Here is a 21,466-nt window from a genome sequence, read left to right on the forward strand (position 1 = left end):
GTGTAGTCCTGACCCACATGGAGACAGGCCAGCATTTGGGACCTGGACTGCCCTGGCAACCCAAAAGCCCACCAATCCCATAAAAATATATGGCCCAAAGTCAATTCTACTCTCAAGTTTCAAACATAACATTGAGGCCTAAATTTAGGCTGTGATTTAGCAATGAAATTTAATTATTCAGGTTTTTGTTTTGTTAAGTTTGGGGAACAGGCTGATAACTAAAAAAAAAATCAAGTGGAAGTCTTAGAATAGCAGTTTTAGGGAAGAGGCTGGCTCCCTAAGGAGATTATTCAGAGACATCTACTGAGACGCAGCTCAGCCAGAAAAAGGACCAAGTGCAAGACAGAATGAAATAAAGGCTAAATAGAAGTGCAAGAAATGTGCTTGGGGAACACAGAGAGAAGGATGAGGAAGTTTGATTCTGGAACAATCAGGAGGGTCTTTATAAAAACATGAGAAGCTGCTAGCCAGCCTGGACGGGTAAGCAGGACATTCAGAGGACATTCAGAGGAAAGTAATGGGGAAACACCGTCCCTGGGACAGAACAGCAAGGATGCCAAGTAACAAGGTAATGAATGACACCAGGGAGCAATCAGCAAATCCAGAATATGGGTCCCTCTGCAGAACAATCTCTCTTGTTTCTTTAGCTTCTTTCCATTGGCATAGAAAGATGTGGTGATAAAGATTCATCTAGGATTAATCTAGATTATCAACCCAGATTTTAAAAGACCTATTATACCTCACTGCATCAGGATTTTCTTTGTTCCATCTCCCTGTCCCTCCCTTGCTCCCTCCCTCCCTCCTTTCATTTCTTTATCCATGTAATTGACACATATCTACTCAGCATCCACCATGTGACTGGACCAGGTCAGTAGTCAACACTGGGGATTCTACCCTACCATGTCTCTCAAGTGGGTTTTTCATTCCCAGGCCTCTCCCTCTGACACTGCTTTGATGCATACCTTCATGACTGATGCCCAAATCATAGCCATGTGACCATCCTTGGTGACCTCATTCCCTCCAATATGCCTTGTCCAATCTGTAAAGCTCCTGTAAAAATTAGTCTAGAATAACCAAATCCCATAGTGCTTGAGCAGAGGTGGCCTGAAAACAGCCAGCCCCCTGTAGACTTACATGGTCAAGGGCACGTGTGGAGGGCCATGGAGCTAACAGAGAAGGTAGTTCACAGGCAGAAATGACAAGACATGGCAATGTTGCATGACAAGGAAGTCAAACAGAGTACATGCCCCAGAGTACTGGAAGTAGTGGAAGTATCTTTGAGAAAAATGAAAACCAAACAAAAAATGTAAGTCTCTTTAAGCCTTTTTAGCTTTAGGTGAACACATATCTTTATTTTACGTTTATGTGGTGCTGAGGATCAAACCCAGTGCCTCATGCATGCTAGGCAAGCACTCTACCACTAAGCCACAATCCCAGCCCCAAGAAAGGAATATATTTTTAATCAGAAGAAATCATAAGACAAAAATCTCTTGCACCTGAATATACATTTGTTTAATGGGGCTATGTAAATGATATATCTTTATTGAGAAGAGAAGGTGCTGTAATTAAGTGTATAATTATTAAATAACAGGGTGGAGACATGCCTCAGGTAAGAATAAGTGTGACAGTCCTGCCTCTGGTGACAGCCTTTTTGTCTGTTTTCCAGCTATTCATTGTAAAGCTATCAGAACTCTCTTGTTAATAAATTATTCTATGATAAAAGCCTCATTTTTATTCACATGAAATGTAAATTCTTTTTTGTTTGTTTGTGTGTAAGTCATCATGGAATAGATTTTGGAAAAGTTTCAAAAGTCACAAAATACAACTATGGTAATAGGCAGTAATAGATATTAATTAAGTGGACAGGCCTGGTGTGGTTGCATGCACCTATAATCCCAGTGGCTCCGGAGGCTGAGGCAGGAGGATCACAAGTTCAAAGCCAGCCTCAGCATTAGTGAGGCGCTAAGCAACTCAAAATAAATAATGTCTCTAAATAAAAAATTCAAAATAGGGCTGGAGATGTGGCTCAGTTATTGGGTGCCCCTGAGTTCAATCTCTGGTACTCGCTCACCCCCGCCCCCCCTAAAAAAAGATACTGAGTGGTGTTTGTTAATTAATATAAATGTAATTCTCCTTAAAGCAAATTGTGTTTTTTCTTTTTTTTCTACTAAAATCTATTTCTGGTCCTACCAATACTTTAGAAAAGATATTCTGATTTCTGGTATTTGAAAGAGTAGCTAATCCAAAACACAACAGGAAGCATTGTTTAGATTTCAACCCTGGTAAATCTAAACAAAGAAATTTGAGAAGAAACCAGTAATAGGATGTTTTTAAATGTGGTAGCTCATTGTGGTTTTAATTTGTAATTCCCTGATGATTAGAGATAGTGAACATTTTTTTTTCATTTATAGCTGGCCATTCATCTCTCTTATCTTAAGAAATGTCTTTAGGTCCTTTGTCTATTTTCGAATTGGGTTATGTCATGCTACTGACTTGAGATCCTTATATATTTTGCAGATTAGCCCCTTATCAGATTATAGTTTGCAATATTTTCTCCCAATCCTTGGGTTCTCTTTTCACTGTTAGTTGTTTTCTTTCCTGTGCAGCAGTTAGGTGCAATCCCATCTGTCTATTTTGTTTTCCTTGCCTGTGCTTTTGGGCAAAAAATATCCACAAAAATCATTGCCCAGACCTATGTCATGGAGTTTTTCTCCTGTTTTCTTTAGATGCTTTATTGTTTCAGGTCTTACATTGAATTCTTTCATGAATTTTGAGTTGATTTTTGTATATGGGTGAGATAAGAATCCAATTTCATTCTTCTACTTTTGAATCTCCAGTTTCCTCAACACCCTTTACTAAAGGTACTGTCCTTAAATTATAAATGGTTCTATAACTTGGCAAATTATGAAAGAAAGGGAATTAAAACTAAAGTTTGGAATAGGAATTAAAATTTTAGTGTGTATGTCATAGAGCAAATATAAAACTAAACTTATTAAGCACTAACATGCATTCATTAATGCAAGAGATCTTTTCCAGTTGCACCCCTAAAGTGGCTCAGCAGCAACTACTACAGCATGACTCTCAAGACAAAGAATCTTATGCGACCCCATGCCTAATTTTTATAGAGTACATACTTAGTATAGTATATACCTTTATTTTGGGGTTGACTATGTGTAAACAAGTCTTTCTTAAACTTAGGAGCTTAAGACAATTTGTTATTATTTTTTCACATCTCTGGAGGTTGATGGGTTTGGTCAAAGTATTCTTGCTTCAGGGTTTATGGGATTGCAGGGGCTGGGACTGAAATCATCTTTATTCAAATATCTGGCATCAGGGAAGGGTGTCTGGAACCACTGGGAGGCAGTTGGGCATCTCTCTTTCCATGTGGCTTTTTCACATGGCCAACTTGGGCTTCCTTATATTATGGTGGTCTTAGGGTAACTGGACTTCTTACAAGGTGGCTGGCTTCATCCAGAGTGAGCAACCCAGGCAGAGGCTACAAAGCTTCTTATGAAAAACTCAGAAGTCCTGTGGTATCACTTCCACTGTTCTGTATTGGGTAAAGCAGGCACAGATAAGCTCAAGTTCAAGGTAGAAGAACAACTTCTACTTCTTGGTGTATTTCATATGCACAGGGAGGGAAGAAATTGATGGTTTCAGAAAGCACGTTTATAACATCCATCAGGTCTTACCCATTATAAAATAATGTCAGTCTAACTTAGAAGTCAAGTTGGAGCATAGCAGATTTCTCCTAGGCAAGGGGAGCCAGAAGAGCTGTAGCAGACTAATACTCTTCAGCAGGAAGGGAAAAATTCCATAACTCGGCTGCTGTCTGGGGAGCAAGATTCCTTGAGTTGTGTTTGAACCCATTATGTCCTGATGTCCCTTGTACAGGACACCTATAAAAACTTAAACATGAAGTTGAATATGAAGTTTTTATAGGTGGCCTATACATGGGATATTGGGATATGATAGGTGAAAATTAAAATGAATACCTGCACAGGCTTCCTGGGCAGCCCCATAACATTGTGTTCCAGCCTAGACTACATTTGGGGCCTGTGCCTAGGGAGTCTCTGCTTAGATCACCTTCAGTATGCACTGTCCCAGCACCCCACAGCTGGCCTAACTATAGTTAGCTGCCCTAACTGTACTGGGGCCAGCATTTCCACTGAGTGGTTTATATGATTGTTTTGTTTTTGGTACTGGGGATCGAACCCAGGGCCGTGTGCATGCTACGCAAGTGCTCTACCACTGAGCTACATCCCTAGTCCATTTTTCTTTCTTTCTTTCTTTCTTTCTTTTTTGAGATAGGGTCTCCATAAGCTGTCCAGTTTGGCTTTGAACTTGGGAGCCTCCTGTCTCAGCTTCCTGAGTAGCTAGGATTACAGGTGTGTGCCAGTGTGCCTGGTTGGTTTATGTGAATTTTTAATCTCTACTATTACAGCCTCTAGCCATGCCTACCTGCCTGCCTGTGTCAATCAAGGTTACTTCAAAGATACCAGTGACTTTTCCTTAGTACTCTGATTATGAGATTACTTACCTTCTCTGTAGTCTCCCCAGCTTTATTTGCCCCACAAGCTCCTTGGCTTTTGGTGTGGGATTTGTAGAATGAGGCGTATGAAGTGTGAGGCTTTTTCCCATTATTAATACAAATTTCACATCATAGCAAACAAACAAATAAACAAAAACCTGAGCAATTTATTTTCCACTAAAAGAAAGCAGGGTCCTTGGGTATAATTTCATTTCCAATCATGGGATAATAATATAGACCGTCTTGGAACATTTATTGACAAAAAGCAATGGTAATTTAGAAATTCTGGATAAACACACAGAAGCTAGCTGAGAGGGGATCCCATTGGTCCAGCTGTGATAATTTGGCCATCAAGAAGTAAAATAAAAAATTATGGCTAACTTAAATTATGTTCAGTTGTGAAAAGCCAGAATCGGTAATGATAGCCAAAGAAAAATAATGAGAATTTTCTTATCAAATAGCAAGTGTGAGTTGTATATATTCAAATGAGCAAAGATGTTATTCCTGTATAATTCTATGAATAGCTTCAGAAGTACATGCACGCGCACGCATGCACACACACATACACACACACACACACACATAGGCAGATGAAATATATGTCAACCAAAGACTGAAAAAATTTCATGCCGAGGTTTGGAATGTCCTTACCTTCTCTGTAGTTTCAGAGGTACATTCATTATATACCAAATTATGGAGAGAGTCTGAGAATTTAGTCACACAATTGCCCATGTCTCCTAGAGTTTAATGAAATATTAAGGTGGGAGTTTGAAAAAAGTGAACTGGATACGTTTGTGCAGAAACTAGATTCAGAGAGTTAGACAGTCTTGCTTCAAGTGCAAAAGATATGATGTATTCAGGCAGCAAAAAGATGGGCCTCTCTCCCCTTGAATCAGTGGGCAGGCTGACCAGACCTCCTGCGGTAAGCCTGCAGCTTGCCACTCATGTTTTCTTGATGGCTGATTAATCTAGTGTAAAGCACTACTGACCTCATCAAAACTTGGCACCCATAGGAAGAACTGCTTCTATCCCTCCTACCTCCATTTCCCTTGGATCTCAAAGTACTTCAAACAAAAGTTGCAGCCTTGAGAGAGTGGCTTTCATATTTCAAATAGATTGTAAGCAAGTGGACATCCGCTTGACTGCATTTATTTTCTGCTGGTAGTTCTAAGAATTATTCCTGTGTATTCCTGGTTACTCCCTTGATTCTCCCTTTTGCCCTGTGTGGTCCTGGAAAAGAACTGGACAAAACTTTCTTCAGGAGAGACAAAAGACTAGCCTCACACCTTGGACGGGGAGGAAAGTTCTGTCCTTCTGATCCCAACATGACCTTATTGAACCTGAAGGATTTTTAGGATGCAGCATTAAATAATGACAAATCATTTATAGTACCTGCTGCTCTTCAAGGAGAGGATTAAAATTTCATGCTTTGGGTTAGGTAAGTATTGATCGAATATTTATTTAATGGCTTTAGAAACACATGAAGATAAATTATATCAGAGATTTAAAAAATGTTTTTTAGGCTACAATATCATGATAAGGAACTGTTAGGCTGATGAAAATTTAAGAGTTACTCTGCCAAAGAAATGCAAAGAGGGTTATTGAAATAAACAGTAAGATGTGATTTAAAGTCATTTAAGTAAGACCAGAACTAGAAACATAATTAGAATAAGAGAAACTAAAACAAAGGGAAAACTGGGGAATAGGGACTCAGTATAACTTGGGCAGCTTAAAGTTTGAGGCTATTTTGTGGCAGATCCCTAGCAATTTTGGAAATCTGATACAGGGCAGGCCTCAAATCTTATATCAAGCTAAGCTGAGAGAGAAGTTTAAAAATTATTTTTATGGGGGGTGGGGTGGCGCATGACTGTAATCCCAGTGACTTGGGAGGCTGAGGCAGGAGGATTGAAAGTTCAAGGCCAGCATCAGCAACTTAGTGAGGCCCTAAGGAACTCAGACTCTGTCTCTAAATAAAATGTAAAAAAAAGGGCTGGGGATGTGGGTCAATGGTAATGCACCTCTGGGTTCAATCCCTGGTACAAAAAAGAATTATTTTTTAAAAAAAACATTCCTTTTTTAACATTTATTTTTAGGTGTAGATGGACAACACAATGCCTTTATTTTTATGTGGTGGTGAGGATTGAACCCGGGTCCCACCCATGCTAGGCGAGCGCTCTACTGCTGAGCCACAATCCCAGCCCAAAAGTTTTATTTTTTACAGAAAACAAGGGGCTTGCTAAGAAATAGAGCTGTTTAACTAAAAAGCTTGTGATGTTTATGCCACACTACCAGAACTCTTTTGGGAAGTCTGAACAAAAATAAGTAAGCAAACAAAAATATTCAAAGCTGTGCATACTTTTTTTTTTCTCTGTTTCTGGAATATAATTTTTTAAAAATTTTATTTATTTTTTTTACTTTATGAAATACCTGCCAGCACTGAGATGACCTTTATCTTCACAGACTGCATGATGGGACTGAAAATCACTACATAGTTGGAATTTTATCAACAGAAGAGTCCAGTAGGTCTCTATCAAGCTATGTGAAACCTCATTTCTTCTACAGTGCAGAACAGTGCAGTGGAGGCCTAAGGGAGCGAGGGAGAGCTAGTTCTACGTGGGTTGGAAGGAAGTGAGAAAGGCTTTGGAGGAGGTGAGACTTAAATAGAGCCTTGAATAAAGAGAAGAAGCTTGCCAGTGCATTGTGGTAACATCAGATGTGCAACCTAAAAAAGTAGGCAGCATCGAGGGCCCAGGCAGAGTTAAGTGATGCAGGCGGGCGGGCATGTCTGTAACAGATTTGATGGGTAGAGGATTAGGGGGAGATACTGGGTTTCCTTTTAGATATGCTTAGCTTGAAGTGCCTATGCAGATGTCCAATAGACAACTGGATGTGAGTGTAAAGTTCTGGAAAGATTTCAAAGCTGGAGTTACAGAAATAGGAAATATTAGCCATTAAGTGGTAGTTGAAGCCATAAGGATTGACAGCTCTCACAAGGAAAGTGAGGTAAGTGAGAAGACAGGATAGTCAAGGCCCAAAGCCTAGAAAACATGCATATTTAAGAGGTGAGCACAGAAAAAGAAGCTGGAAAAGGAGCTTGAGAAAGAAAGATCTGAGAAGCAGAATTAGGAACCAGTGTGTGGTGGATATTCTCCAAAACCTACTTTCTACCCTTCTCCATCCTGCTCTGTGGCTGGGAAGGCTGACCACTGTGGACCATCTTAACTGGCTCTCTTGACCTCTAGCTTCTGGAGGTTGGGCACTAGGAGGCACTGGGAGGTGCTGTGAGGAGACTGGAAGATGGAGAGGCTGAGGGTCTGGGTTCCCTGGCTTGTTCCTGCTGGACTGTCGGGCAACCTGGCAACTCCTCAGTCTTTTAGGCCTGAGGCTGGTAAAGCCTCTCCCCTCTTGCTAGTCCTCACATCCTTCACCTTCCCTTGTTAGTTTCCTTTAATCCTGCCTGGATCTTTGCAAATGATTCTTCATGAAGGTGTCTTCAGTCATCCCTGTTTCTTGCAATCTCTGTCCTTCTGGGATCCTCACCTTTACTGAACCATATCACAGAAGGCACAGAAAAAGAGTGTTATAGTTTGGATCCTAAATCTCTCCCCCAAAGCTTATGTGTGGAAGGCTTGGTCTCCAGTGCAGCAGTGTTCAGAGGTGGGACCTTTGGGAGGTATTTGTGTCATGAGGGCTCCAACCTCAACAATGGATTCATAGGTTCGTGGGTTTTGTCAAAGGGCTTTGCTGTACAGTTAGCTCTCATCTGATTCCTGGCCACCATGAGGGGAGCAGCCTCCTCCACCACATGCTCCCACTGCTCTGATGTTCCACCTCATTGTAGGCCCCAAAGTAAACTGGACTGAAACCTCTGAAACCACAAGCCAAAATAAACATTTCCTCCTTTAAGTTGATTTATCTCAGTTCTTGTGTCACAGCAGTGGGAAGTTGACTAATACAAGGTTTCCAGGTGGGAGTGGCCAAGGGTCAAGTGCTGCAGAGGTTTTACTTGATGAAGAGTGAAGAGTCCATTGCATGTGTCAGTTGAAAGTTGCTTTTGACTTTTAATGGCACAGGTTAGAGGGAAGATGAAGCTTGACCACAGCATGCTGAAAAGTCAGTGGACCGTCCTTTGACCATTGCTTTGAGGAGCTTAGCTATGATAGAGAGAAGGTAGTATTTTGAGGAGCTGCTAGGTGTTCTTTTCTTTAATTTTAATGTTGAGAGGACTTGAACATGAAACACCAAGAAACATCCAATAGATATGGAGAGCTTGGGTGTGCAGAAATGGGATGAATGAAGGATCTATACCCAGGACTAAAGCAAAAGCAGTCTGGAGGGATTATCCTTGACCATAGAATACTGATTTCTTCTTAGACTGGAGAAAAATAATGAGGGTAAATATGGATATAAACATGTTTACAGCTATGGGGTAAGAGAAAGAAATTTCTTCCTCACAGTCCAGATTTCCAAATTTTCTCATTGAAACATCAAGGATAGTCAAAGTTTTAAAATAGTGATAATGAGTGGGAAAGAAATTAATCGGGAATCCAGTAAGGGTCTCAGGAGTTTGCTGAGATAAATAATTGTCATAAATGATATAAACAAGAATAGAATGTACAGTGAGGTAATTGGAAAGGTGGAATGTGTCCATATTATGGAATTTGGTTTTTATAAAGATAACAGCATCCATCAGAGGTTTTTGAGCAGGGGAGTAGTAAACTGGATATAAGACTGTTAGGAAATGAGTGGCGCACAGAGAAGTACTAAAGATCACAATAATCTAGGTGATAGGCAAGGGATGCACCTAATTTGGAGACTGAGAGTAGACACGACAAGTTATTGAGGAGGTGGATCCCACAGGATTCTACCATGAGGTAGATTAAGGGACTCTTAGTGTTCTTTCCCACATTCTATCAATTTCCATCTTCTTCATTAAACCCTGATTTAGCACAAATTGCCTAGCCTCCATCCAGGTTGCCATACCTATCTCCCTATCCTATAGCCATCCAGGAACTTCCAGTGCACTTGGCTTACAGGCTACTCAGATGTAAGAAATGAAGAAGAATGAGTCAGAACTGAGTCAGAAGTTGTAACTAACTGGATTTACTTGGAGGATGCCATGCTATTGTTAATCAAGAAAGACAATATAGGACGTGATGTTTGTGAAGGAAAAGGATGAATTTTAGGTGCTGGATAATTCACATGGATTGAACAAGTGGGTTTAAGGATGTGAGTATGGAGTGTAACAGGGAGGCTGGGCCTTGTTGTGCAGATCTGGCATCATCTATATCAAGCTGATTGTGAAGAAAATGTCAGGGAAGCTGAAGAATAAACAGAAGAACAGCTCGTGAGAGACCAAGCTGGAGAGCCACACCGAGAAGGCTCATCAAGGACAATGGTGGTGGACCTTTTTCTTTTACAGAAAACATTACCTTTTCTCTTGAAAATTGAATTTTAATTAACATTTTCTTCTATGAAATGATCTCTCTTCTCTGTAACTTATTAAAATATTTAAATTGTTCTAAACCCTTCCAATCTTATGGTTTCATGATCAGTCTTCAAAAAGCTGTGCTAGTCTCTGTGGAGAATTCATTAAAAATCTCTTCAACATTTCCATGTAAGTGCTTCACTGTGGACTAAAATGTCACTTGAATTCCCTGTGGTTACCAAGTTGAACATCCTTGTCTTTGTCACAATGGGGCTGTTCACATACACAGCCAACTCCCATCAGGTTGCTCTGGGTCTGCGTCTGAGCACAGACCTTGTAATCATCTTTTCCTATGGATTCTCCTCTGAATATTTACCCTGGTCTCTATCACTGCAGTGCTCTTGTGCTCTTAGTGAACTGGGTTTATTTGGAAGCTCTTGTAATGATAGTGCTTAGTTCTTGGAACTATCTCCAAAATATTCTCCCGTTTCACACTCAAGAGCCAGCTTATCACCATAGGATTATAACACCTGCATTCAGCTTATGAGTTTTCTGGATTTCATGTCCTCAAGTGGACATAAAGCCCCTTATTTGCATCAGTGTCCATTTGGTTAGAATCCTGGTCTCCCCCTTGGGAATCTTGTTGTGAGAGTTTTAAGTTTTCCCCTGTAGAAATCTTGAGAGCAAAATCTTTTTGAGCTGTGTCTATTCCTTGAACGAAAGGCTCATATCTACAAGTGTCTATGTCTTTTTCATGGCAGGCTCTCTCAACAGTATCTGGGGGATCTTCAGCAGAATGTGGAGGTGTTTGTGGTAAAATGTCCACATTTGAAAATTCTAGGTCTCTAAGTGAGCAATGCCATTCTGGTGTCTCCTGCAGAGCTATGTCATAATCATAAGCGGACACGTCTGGAATCTCATCACTTGAAGGACTATTATCCAGGGATCTAGGCCAGGTTAATGGATCCTCAGATATGTTGATGTTAGAGGCACTTTCCAAAGAAGTCTTGCGCAAACTAGAGTCTGATCCAGAAATGAGAGATTTTCCAAAATTATCTTCCTGAGTTTCATATTTCCCCAGAATCTTCTGGAAGGTGATGTGGTCCTGAAGACTTTCTACTGACATAACACTGTCCTTGTGCATCCCTGGATTCTCAACTTGCAGGGGCTTGGTGGCCCCACTGCTCTCCTCACCATGCTGCTCTTCTTCAGTCATGTCCCTTGTCACCTCTGAACCCTCTGAACTGAGGGTGAACAAAGATCCTTCGTCGGAATCGTAGTCAGTCTCCAAGTCATACTGAGTGTCAAAGGGTGCACCTTTTGGCACTGGCTTCTCATTAGCAGGAGTGACACTGAGGTCACTAGCCCATCTTGGCATGAGGGCTGATGGGTCTGCATCTCTTGGGTGGATACAAGTGCTTGCACTGGAGATTTCTGAATGCTCTTCCTCAGCTTTGGCCCCCTGGCTCCCTGGCTGCTGTGCATTCAGCAAGCTGATGAAATTGCTCACTTGCATTTCCTTAGAAAATTCTATTTGCAAACCCGTAGTTTCCAAAGGTGACTGTTCAGGGCCCTTGATTTCCTTACTCTCTCCAGTCCTCTGTGCATTTGCATGTGTTAGCATTTTGGATTCAGAAGCTGTCACTTCTCTGGGGAGTGATGGGTCTAATTCATTCAAATGATTATGGGTTGAGCCAGAGAAAGTCCTTAATGTGCCAGCTATGGCAGAGCCACCCATTGAATGCTCACTGGGAGAATATTCCTGGGCCACAGTTTCATAATTTAATTCCCTGAGAATATCATTCCTATAGCTGTGGTCCTGTGCTGCTGAAATTAGCTCATCATTATGAGCGTTTGGATGTCTGCACAGAGTGAAATGGGTTGCACTGCTGTTTGGAAACATGTTATCATTTCTACTTACTGCCCCAGTGTTGGCCCTGCATTGTTCTGTGCTCTGCAGACTGCCAGGTTCCTTTCTGCTGCTTCCCAGAGTTTTGTTGGGAATGACAGTGGCACATGGACTTGGCTCTGTCACCAAAAAAGAGTGCTGGTTCTCACAGAGTTTTGGATCATGCAAAGCTTGGTGCAGATCGGTCCTTGGATGCTGTGTGCTCCCTGCAGCTTCGATTTCATCATAGAAGCCCTCATTTGAATAGGCATTATCTGAACCGGGGCTTTTGTGCCAGCATCTTTGTTGCCACAGTCTGTCAACATAAGGTCTGGTAAAAGCCCCCAGGCAGAAAGCCACAAAGAACGTGATGAACACAGACAGGCAGATGGCCAGGACGAGGTCCTGGGAAGCGTCCTCCTTTCTGCCAGCAGCGTGGACATCCCCGGCATTTCTGCCCACTCTTGGCAGCTGTCCTTGCATCTGCCTGAGATCAGAGCCAGTGTGGGCCTCCTTCCTCAGAGTGGAAAAGCGCACAGACGCTCCTCCCTGGGGCCTCGCTGCTTTGTTCCTTATGAGGCTTTTCATGTGGTTCAGATCAGTGGGAGGAAGGTGAATCTCCCTGGAAATTCTGCTTTTGGGAATCTCCAAATGTGCCTTCTCATCCCCTGTAAGTGGGAGACAAAAACCACACACTGAGTGGATCTGAGTATAAGGTTCCAGGGTGTATCAAAGCTGCGAGTCCTCCTCAGCCCTTATCTTACTATATTTTCAAGTGTGTATTACATGGTGACAAGCAGTCTTCATTCATTCATTCATTCATTCATTCATTCATTCATTCTTGTCTAATGCCAACAGTGTATACATGGTTCTGTGCAGTTACACATGGCTGTCAGGAGTAGAGCTGCTGCTGGCCCCAGAAGGTTGCATGTTTCTTAGGCTTCCTGCCTGCTGCCTATGGGAGGAAGAAGCCAGACTGGAGGGACAACCATATCGCTCCTCCTCCCTCTATACACTCAGCTACCTCATGTTTGCCAGAACATTCTATTAGCTCCAGCAAAATCTGTCTTGTTCCTTCCCAGGGTTGCAGTATTCCTTTCTCACCATTCCTCAGTGCTGGTAAATAGAAAAATACATTCATTTTTGTCTTCTGGTCCCTGGCCTCTGTCTTCTCTATTCAGAATGCCAGTACTGGTTTGTACAAAGGAATGATGTAAGTGTGGTGGACAACATTCTAACCTCCCTCTGCTCCTTGTGAATTTCTTCTGAACCTGGTAGGTATGACTCTGATTCTACATATTGGTAGTCCTGAACAGAATTGAACCCAGGGCTCATTTTTTTTTTTTTTTTTTTAGAAAATCTGACTGTTTTCAAGTATTTTTTTCCTCTTTCAAGATAGCTAATTAATAATGGGGGGGGGGAACCTTCCCAAAATGTTTAATTCCAACTGAATTTTGGGAGAGGCAAGGAACAAATCAAAGGGAAATATACTTTTGAAATATGTGTGCTTTTTGTGTATGTATAGTATCACATTTTCAGAGTCTCAGCAAGCATTTAAAATCATGTTTCAAAATTTAAAAGTCATTTCTTTAATCAATTTTTTCGAGAATTAGGGTAAAACTGACGTTTTGAGGCTTCAGGGTAAAATTTTCTTCTACTGAAATTTATTTTTTTACTATAACCAATTGATTCTGAGTGATTTGAACTAGTTTTTTTTTTTTTGACCACATGAAGAAAATCATTCATAAACTGAGGATATAGTAAGGCACCAATGATTAGGCTGTGACACAGTCCAAGGCTGACTAATGCTGGGGTTCAACAATCTTGCTTTTATAGGGACTGTCACTGTTTCAAATGACACTACATTTTTATATGCACTTTTCATATATGAACCATTTCAGAGAAAAGAGGTGTGATTGACTTACCTACAGACTTATTGCAAAGTACATTCCACTTTCTCCTCCAGGATTCAGAAATGAAACTTTGGAAGAATGTCACTCTATCATCACACTGCCATTGATTATCTGTCAAGTCAACCTCCAGATGGGGAAATTCTAGAGCAATGATCATCATTGGTAGGACAGTGGTCAGAGCATTGTTGCTGAGGTCTACAACCTGCTTGAGAAGAAACAAATTTAAGAAAGTTGTGAACAAAGATATCCAGAGATAAAAATAAATGTTATAGAAAGATATTGTTTATATCTCTATGGAAGCACATGAGTTTAGTACTCATTTGAAAGCCAGAAGGTACTGGGTTTAATTTTCTGCTTTGCCCCTAAAAACTCTGTAAGTCTAAGCAAATCATTTGCTTTTTGCAAACCTACTTTCCAGAGGTGTTGTAAGGAGTAAATGTATGTAAAAGCTTTAAGCATGGTGTCTGCATTAGATGGCCAAACATTTTCTCTTTCTTTTATCCTATGAGTTATAATTTATACTGTTAAATATACCTAGAGTTTGTGCTATCAAGGTCTAGAAATGGATACAGGCTTAGAATTTCTACAAACACTGTGATCTTGAAAGTAGCAGAAGATGCCAGATGATAAAGACAATGAACACAGAAGAAATCTGGTTGACCAGAAGTTGCAAAGATATATCTTTTACATCAAACATTTTCTCAAGGATAGTACTGCAGTTCTTTGCATCTATGGATATTTAGAACCTGCAAGATGACAATTTGTCTAGTCTAATAAGAAATGCAGTGGGGAGACTGGGAAAAATAAAAGACTCAACGGTCTAGAGACCCAGAACAGTCAGACCTAGCAGGGGTAGGATAAAGCAGGGGAAGACAGTCAGGTGCAGCTCCAGCTACTGTTTGCAGAGCACTGTTGAATATCTGGCACTGTGCTGGGTTCTTCACAAACATTATCTCTAATACTCTGACAATGTCCTCACTTTCCTCCTTTTTTACAGAGGAAAAAACTGGGCTGAACCACACAGTACATCCCACACAGACCTTCGCACAAGGGCCTGGTACATTGCAGGTGCTCAGTAAAGAATGAAAAAGAATGAATAAATGAAGTGGCAGAGTTGCAATTTGATTTGGCCTCACAGCTATGTGCCTTTAAAGAACACACCCTCCCAGACTCACCACACTAGAAAGAAAGAGGGACAAAGTGGAGGAGGCCTGGAGCAGGAGACACAGAGTGGGGGGGGGGGTGTGAAGTTTAGGCAGGTACAGGTGGGAGAAGAGAAAATCATAAACAGAAAATGCAAACCTTGCTTTATAAAAAGAGGCCCATGAATAAAAACTCTAAAGGCTAAATGTTATCAAGGCCAACTGCTTTTATAAACATCAGGGGGGAAATCAGCATTTCATCTTGGATTATATAAATTCCCAAGAAGAGCTAATTCAAACAACTAAATAGTGCTACAAACAAGAACGCTATGTATAGAATCAGAATTCCTGGTGAACTTTTTCTGAGAACAATCTTGACTTTCAAAGGAAGGTTGCCAAAAACAGGAAGCAGAAGACTGGGGTTGGGAAGGAGAAAACACTTTTCTTTGGCCTTGTCTTGCCTAGGATCAGTAGCTTTCTTACCTCATTCTTCTTAGATGCAGTGATTTGTGAAGCAATATTATATGCATCTCCTAGTCTTTCTGTAATCTACAGCCCTTTCAAATGCATTTTGAAAATAACTCTCTGAGAAATAAAATAACTATCTAATAGACTGGGATATCCCATTTTTTTAAAAGACAGAGGGTTATTTTCTTATGTAGCCCTCCTCAACAGCAGAGTGAGATATTCTGAAGTTTTTCAGATAGTTATTTTCTTTGTAGTGCATTTTGTTTTCATCCTGGCATCTTATATTACAAATCATGGAACTGAAAGCAAAACTGAAGGGAAGAAAGGAAATTAATAAAGTGATTCAGGAGGAAAAAATTTCTGAGAAAAGATTAAAACAGAATGGTAACACTTGCCTAAAGAAACACCCATCCACTAGCATTTGAAAGGGCTGTACATTACAGAGAGACTGGAGAAGCATATAAATAGTGTTTTCCAAATCACTGCATCTAAGAAGAATGAGATAAGATTAAGAAAAGAAATGCTACGTTGAAATGTCGATGGAACTTATTTTATTGCATTTAAACATGGTGATGAAATTATGCTTTGAAAAATCCATCTAGCTTCTGAAAAGATTCCCACATGGGAATACACACAGAATAGTGCAAGTATTAAATTCATCTCCCAGAAGAAAAACAACATCCATTGTGATATTTAGCTTTTTTGGTACCAAATATGTTCATCATGTTCCAGTTTTTAAAGTTACTGCCAAGCATGTGGAAGGATAATAGAGAAGGAGGAATCGTAGGATTCTTGGCAGTTCTGGTGAATCGAGAATTACAGCTTGTCTTTCGCATCTATCACCTGTGAGTTTCAGAAGACTCATAAAGTACACTAAAAATGCATAGGAAGTAAACAGACATAGGGAAAATTGCACATACAAATATAATCCATATATAATGCACTAAATGAGGTTCCCAGGCAATTTGTCAATCTACGTGCACTGCCAAATGAAGTGGACTGTCTCATCTTCTCTAATAAGTTCCATGGCAGACAGATTGTAAGATGGTCCCCAGTGATCCTGACTCCTAGGCTCTAGAGCAATCTCCTCCCTTCAGCTGTGGGCAGGACCTATGCTTTGTTTCCAGCCAAGAACCTACAGCAAAAGCAATGGATGTCACTTGGGTGATTCCATTATATAAAATGGAACTTACATTATTTAAGTTATGTAATTACATGATGTAAATCATACTTGCTCTGAAGCAAGCTGCCATGCCATAAAGTGCCCTGTGGAGGAGCTGGAGCCGTAGGCAGGAGACTGAGGGCAGGCTTTCATCACCAGCTGGTAAAGTGCAGAACTGTCAGCTCAACAGTCCAACAAGAAATTGAGTCTGGCCAATAACCATCAGAGTTGAGAAATGAATACTTTTTCAGGTGGGTTTTCAGGTGAGACTCTTTCAGGTGAGACTCTTTAAGGTGAGTCTTAACCTGTGCTAAGACTTTGATTGCAGCCTCTTGAAATACCCTCAAGTAGAGGTCCTAGCTAAGCCATCCCTGAATTCCTGATCCACAGAAATTATGAGATATTATATGTGCGTGGTTTTAAGCTGCTAAATGTGTAGTAAATTGTTATGCAGCAATAATTTCCTAATTATCCATGATCATCATCTATTCATGCATTCATTTATTTATTCAACAAATATTTTTAAATGTCCTAGCTAAGCACTGGAAAGCAAAACAGACATGATGTATATACTTAAAGAGTGTTCATCTGGTAATAGGGTGAGGGGGCATGGGTTTTATCAACTAATCACACCCCAAACTAAATGGTTTCTGTTGGGATAAGTGCAATAAGCATTAAACATAGCATATTATAAAGTGTGGGGAAAAAAAGGGGGCCTGACTTAATCTGGAGCCCTTCTTAAAGAGTTGACATTCAACCTAAAGTTGAAAGAATTAATATGAGTTAGCTCTTCCAGGTAAAAGATCAGCAAGTGGGAAAGGCCTGCGGTGAAAACAGGTAGGAGACCAGTGTGCAAGGGGAGAGTGGCTTCAAATGAGGTAAGAGAAGCAGGCAGGGCCAGGACCCTACTTGAGAAATTTGGAAGAATTTTAACCAATGAATGGCATGATCAGATTTGTATATTAACAGAACAGACTACTGTGGCCACTTTAAAATTTCTATATGTAGTGTATATGAACAAAGAGTTTTACCAAATCCTAAGCACTGTTCTAAGAACTTCGTATGCATTGAAACATTTAATTCTCAACAAAACTCTATGAGAAAGAACCAAGTCATCTCCACTTTATAGATGAGAAATCTGATAACCAAGATGGTGTGGCTGGAAAGTGGCAGAGTCTAGGTTGAACCCCATGTAGCTGGCTCTAGAATGCCTCTTCCTGACCTCACCGCTGCTTCCCCAGTCTCCTTTCCATGGTGGAGAGATTAGGGAGCCAGAGACTTTTTTCATGGCTATGCTTCCATAGCAGTTCCCATCACACTAGGAAAATGGCAGTTATCTATGTCTGTGCTGCCTAATAATAACCACCATGAGCCTCATGTAGCTATCACGAAATTATCATGTGGGTAGTCCATGTTGGGATATAAAACACACCAGGTATGAAGACTTGGTATAAAAAAGGGAATGTAAAATATCTCACTAAGAATTTTTATATGGATTACATGTGTAAAAGATAATATACTGGGTTAAATAATACATATAACTAAAATGAAATTCACTTGCTTATTTTAACTTTTTAAATGCAGCTACTAGAACATTTAAAATAGTATGTGTGGCTCACATTGTTTTGTGAATAATACTGGCCTATGGAAGGAATGGGGGTGGGTGGTAGAGGTTATAACTGAAGACTCTCCTGGGTTATTTCTGTGTGCCACTCTGGAGGCCCTTCTGGTATTTCTAAAGGACCAATGAGGGGAGATTTCACAATGTCTTTCCAAAGCACAAGGGCATGGAGGAAAGTGCTTGGAGGAAAAGGGGCTGAAGCCTGCCAAACCAAGAACAGGGCTTGGGGTTCCTCATTCTCACAGATGTGAGGACTTCAGGAAGCTTAATGCACAGCTCCAAAATGTGACACAGGTTCCCCCAGTACATGTCTGATGTTTAGAACAGTATGCCGCCTGTGGTGGTGTGGTACAAAATGCACTAGCATCACCATTTTTATTATCTCAAGCCCAATTTTGGCATAGAAGCAAAAGGGTCACAGGCTCTTAGTGGCCCAGATAGTCTGAATTGTTGACAACTCAGCATTGTCCAGAGTGGTTCAGAGGGGTCTCCCCAAGCATTCCAGTTTGCATGTAAGACACCGAGGGCTTTGACTCATATTGCAGTTTAGGGAGGCAGCCTCACAAACAGCAGATTTAATTTCTTGCCAAATGGTAAGTGGAAGCTTGGAGTTCAATTTAATTTGATTTAGAAAATAATGTGCCAGTTTTTGCTGTGGAGTATTGTTTGGGTGAAGTTCATGTCCATTAATGTGGCCTTTGATTTCTGAAGCAATGAAAGGACTTCAGCTCTTTTAGGGGATTTTAAAATAGACTTACATGTTTTGATTAATGGCCAGTAAAAAAGGATATGAGAATACTCTTCAAAGGAAAGTCTTCCAATGCAATTGCCCATATGTCTGAATATCTAAGGTATTATAAAAATGATTTTAGAACCTGTAATTTTTTGAGGTCCTTGAAAGCTTCTGGGTGAATTTTGAATATTTTGTTGCTTTTTAAATAAAGGTTCTCCAGTTGCAGGCAGTTATGAAAATCAGACAGCCCAATCTGCAATATCCCATTGAATGACAGATCCAAACTCTGCAATGACTTCAGTTTCCATAGTCCTGTTAAAAGGAAAAAAAAAAAAAAATATATATATATATATATATATATATATATATATATGTTAAACTGGTAGCATTTACTGCAGTATTGTTTGTAAGCATGGAAAATTGAAGACAACATTAATAGTTCCCCATTGAGAAGTTGTCAGATATGGTGTATTAATACTATCAAATAATAGGCAGTTTTAAAAGAGAATGGGTAGATACACCTGTGAGTTGACTGAACAGGAAGGAAAAAATTAAGCTGCAGAACTATATAGAGTATGATTCCTATGTTTTTTTGGGGGGTGGGGGTGGGGGGACAGCTATATGTTTGAGCAGAAAAAAGGCCTAGGAGACAAACTGAACTATTAGTAGTCATTATACTTAGCAGGATTATTGAGAGAAGGGAGGAGGGAAATGGAAGGAAACTATATTATTTTATGTACTTTTGAGTTCTTTCCTACAATGAGCATACACTACTTTTAAATAAAAGCATCAGTGAAAATCCAACCTTGATTAAAGGAGGTAATGAATAAATATTTATTTATTCTATTGAACCATGGATAAAATTGAATAATTTTCTTATGATAACTGAGAAAATATGTCATTTGGTGCTTTATTACATAAATAAATATCTCCAGTTTTAAGATTATCTGGCTGTATTTTGTAGCCATGTCCTTTCTTATACTACTTATTGCTGTCATTATGACCATTTCCTCTGTATTCTTGCATTTTCAAAGGTAATAAATCATAACTAGAGTTTGTTTTTCAGCACAATAATCAAACTGAAGTTTGGTTTCTGCCTTTGTACTTCACTTGATTCCAGGGAGTAACCAGAAGGTCTGTTTGGCACTGAAAATAAAGGTTGAGAATGAGGTGCCAGTCATAGCAATCGCCCCAATTTGATTTCCCAGATGGGTCTCACAAGGAAGCGCCTGCATATTTACATTTTCTTCTGCTCTGCTCTAGCATGTGGCTGTCTTTAACTAACTACCGCATATCAGAGTAAATTGATTCAATTCCAGAAGGGTTTATTTCTTGCCTACCAGTCTGCAAGGTACTTACTGTAGGACTGGCTGATTATGCAGAGATGATGACTTAATTAAAATGGCTGTACCAGGTAGGTTGTTACACATTCATTTTAGTTACATGGATTAAGCAAGAGACTCCTAGGGCAGTAAGTCAATCAAAACATTATGAAAAAGGGACTTGGTGCTAAGGACAAATAGAACTCAGAATTCTTACCCTTAAGGAGCTTATTCTGGTTGAATAATAAGATATACAGAAAGAAAAAAAATACTTAGTTATCCAAATTAGTTTATTATGCACACCATTCAACTATAAAATTACCTATTATTTGACTGTCCACTTGACCACCAGAGGATCAAGTCCTTCAGGGAAGAATTCATTGCTTGGATTCTTGCAATGTCTGAGGAGTATATAGTATACATCCAATAGATCAGAGGGCATAGGGTTTGCCCTGTACAGAGATTTAGAAACCACTGAACCAACATTAAAGATTTAATACAAAAATTTGCATTTCTGGCTTCTCTTATAAACTGGAAGTTCCAACTGGCATAAGACAACATTTGGCTGGAGCTGAATGAGGGCTGCCTGCTTCAGATGGGGGCCTGAGCATATACGAGACTATGATTCCTTTGTACTCACGTTCTACAAAAATAGGAATACTAAGGATAGCCAACATGACTATATGTTTAAAAAACAATGAGAGAAACCAAAGCTCATGTATAGTTGACACATAAGAGTAAAAAATATTCCCATATTGGTTCATAAATAGCCATTGCTGGAGTCCCTATGTGCTGCCCCATGGCCCTGGGCACTTTGGTCTATTTTCCCCTCACTCTCTTCAGTCTAGCAGGACCCTGCTCCAACACCTCAGCCATAAAGCGTCCAAATGAAGAGCCCAGGCTGAAGGCCAATCATTAAATATTTTTAATAAAACACCTGGAGAAAATAGGTTTCTTTGTGCAGAGAATATTCCCACATGCTTTAATATGCAAATGTATGGATCTGTAAGAAAAATGTAGCATAAGATAACAATGTGAAAGACTCCATAGGTTCCTTAACATTTTCATGATATCTGCCTGGACTATTTTGGAATTTGAACTTATGGTTCCTAAAATATCCTCAGAGCTTAACTGAATTGAATAAGTAACTTAGGGGCTCAATGAAGGGAGAGCTCATGACTAGCTTTGAAGTGGAGGGGAAATTTTTTTGGAACTATTTAGTTGTACACTCTTTATGCTCTAAGCATTTCACAAACAT

General features: G+C 40.1%; 1 protein-coding gene across 1 annotated transcript in view; it reads right to left on the reverse strand.

The window, feature by feature from the left end:
* Positions 1-9,077: 9,077 nt before the first annotated feature.
* Positions 9,078-21,466, reverse strand: part of LRRC66 (leucine rich repeat containing 66) — a 36,845-nt gene continuing 24,456 nt past the window's right edge. Inside the window, exons 2-4 of the mRNA XM_081304558.1 lie at positions 19,029-19,198; positions 13,773-13,962; positions 9,078-12,515 (exon numbers count right to left, since the gene is read on the reverse strand). Of these exons, the coding sequence (XP_081160684.1) occupies positions 10,519-12,515; positions 13,773-13,962; positions 19,029-19,198 (2,357 nt within the window). The 3' untranslated portion in view covers positions 9,078-10,518. The remainder of the gene's footprint in view (positions 12,516-13,772; positions 13,963-19,028; positions 19,199-21,466) is intronic.

The sequence above is a fragment of the Spermophilus citellus genome, assembly GCF_964194105.1.
Source record: "Spermophilus citellus genome assembly, chromosome: 8".
In the NCBI taxonomy this organism is placed as follows: Eukaryota; Metazoa; Chordata; class Mammalia; order Rodentia; family Sciuridae; genus Spermophilus; species Spermophilus citellus.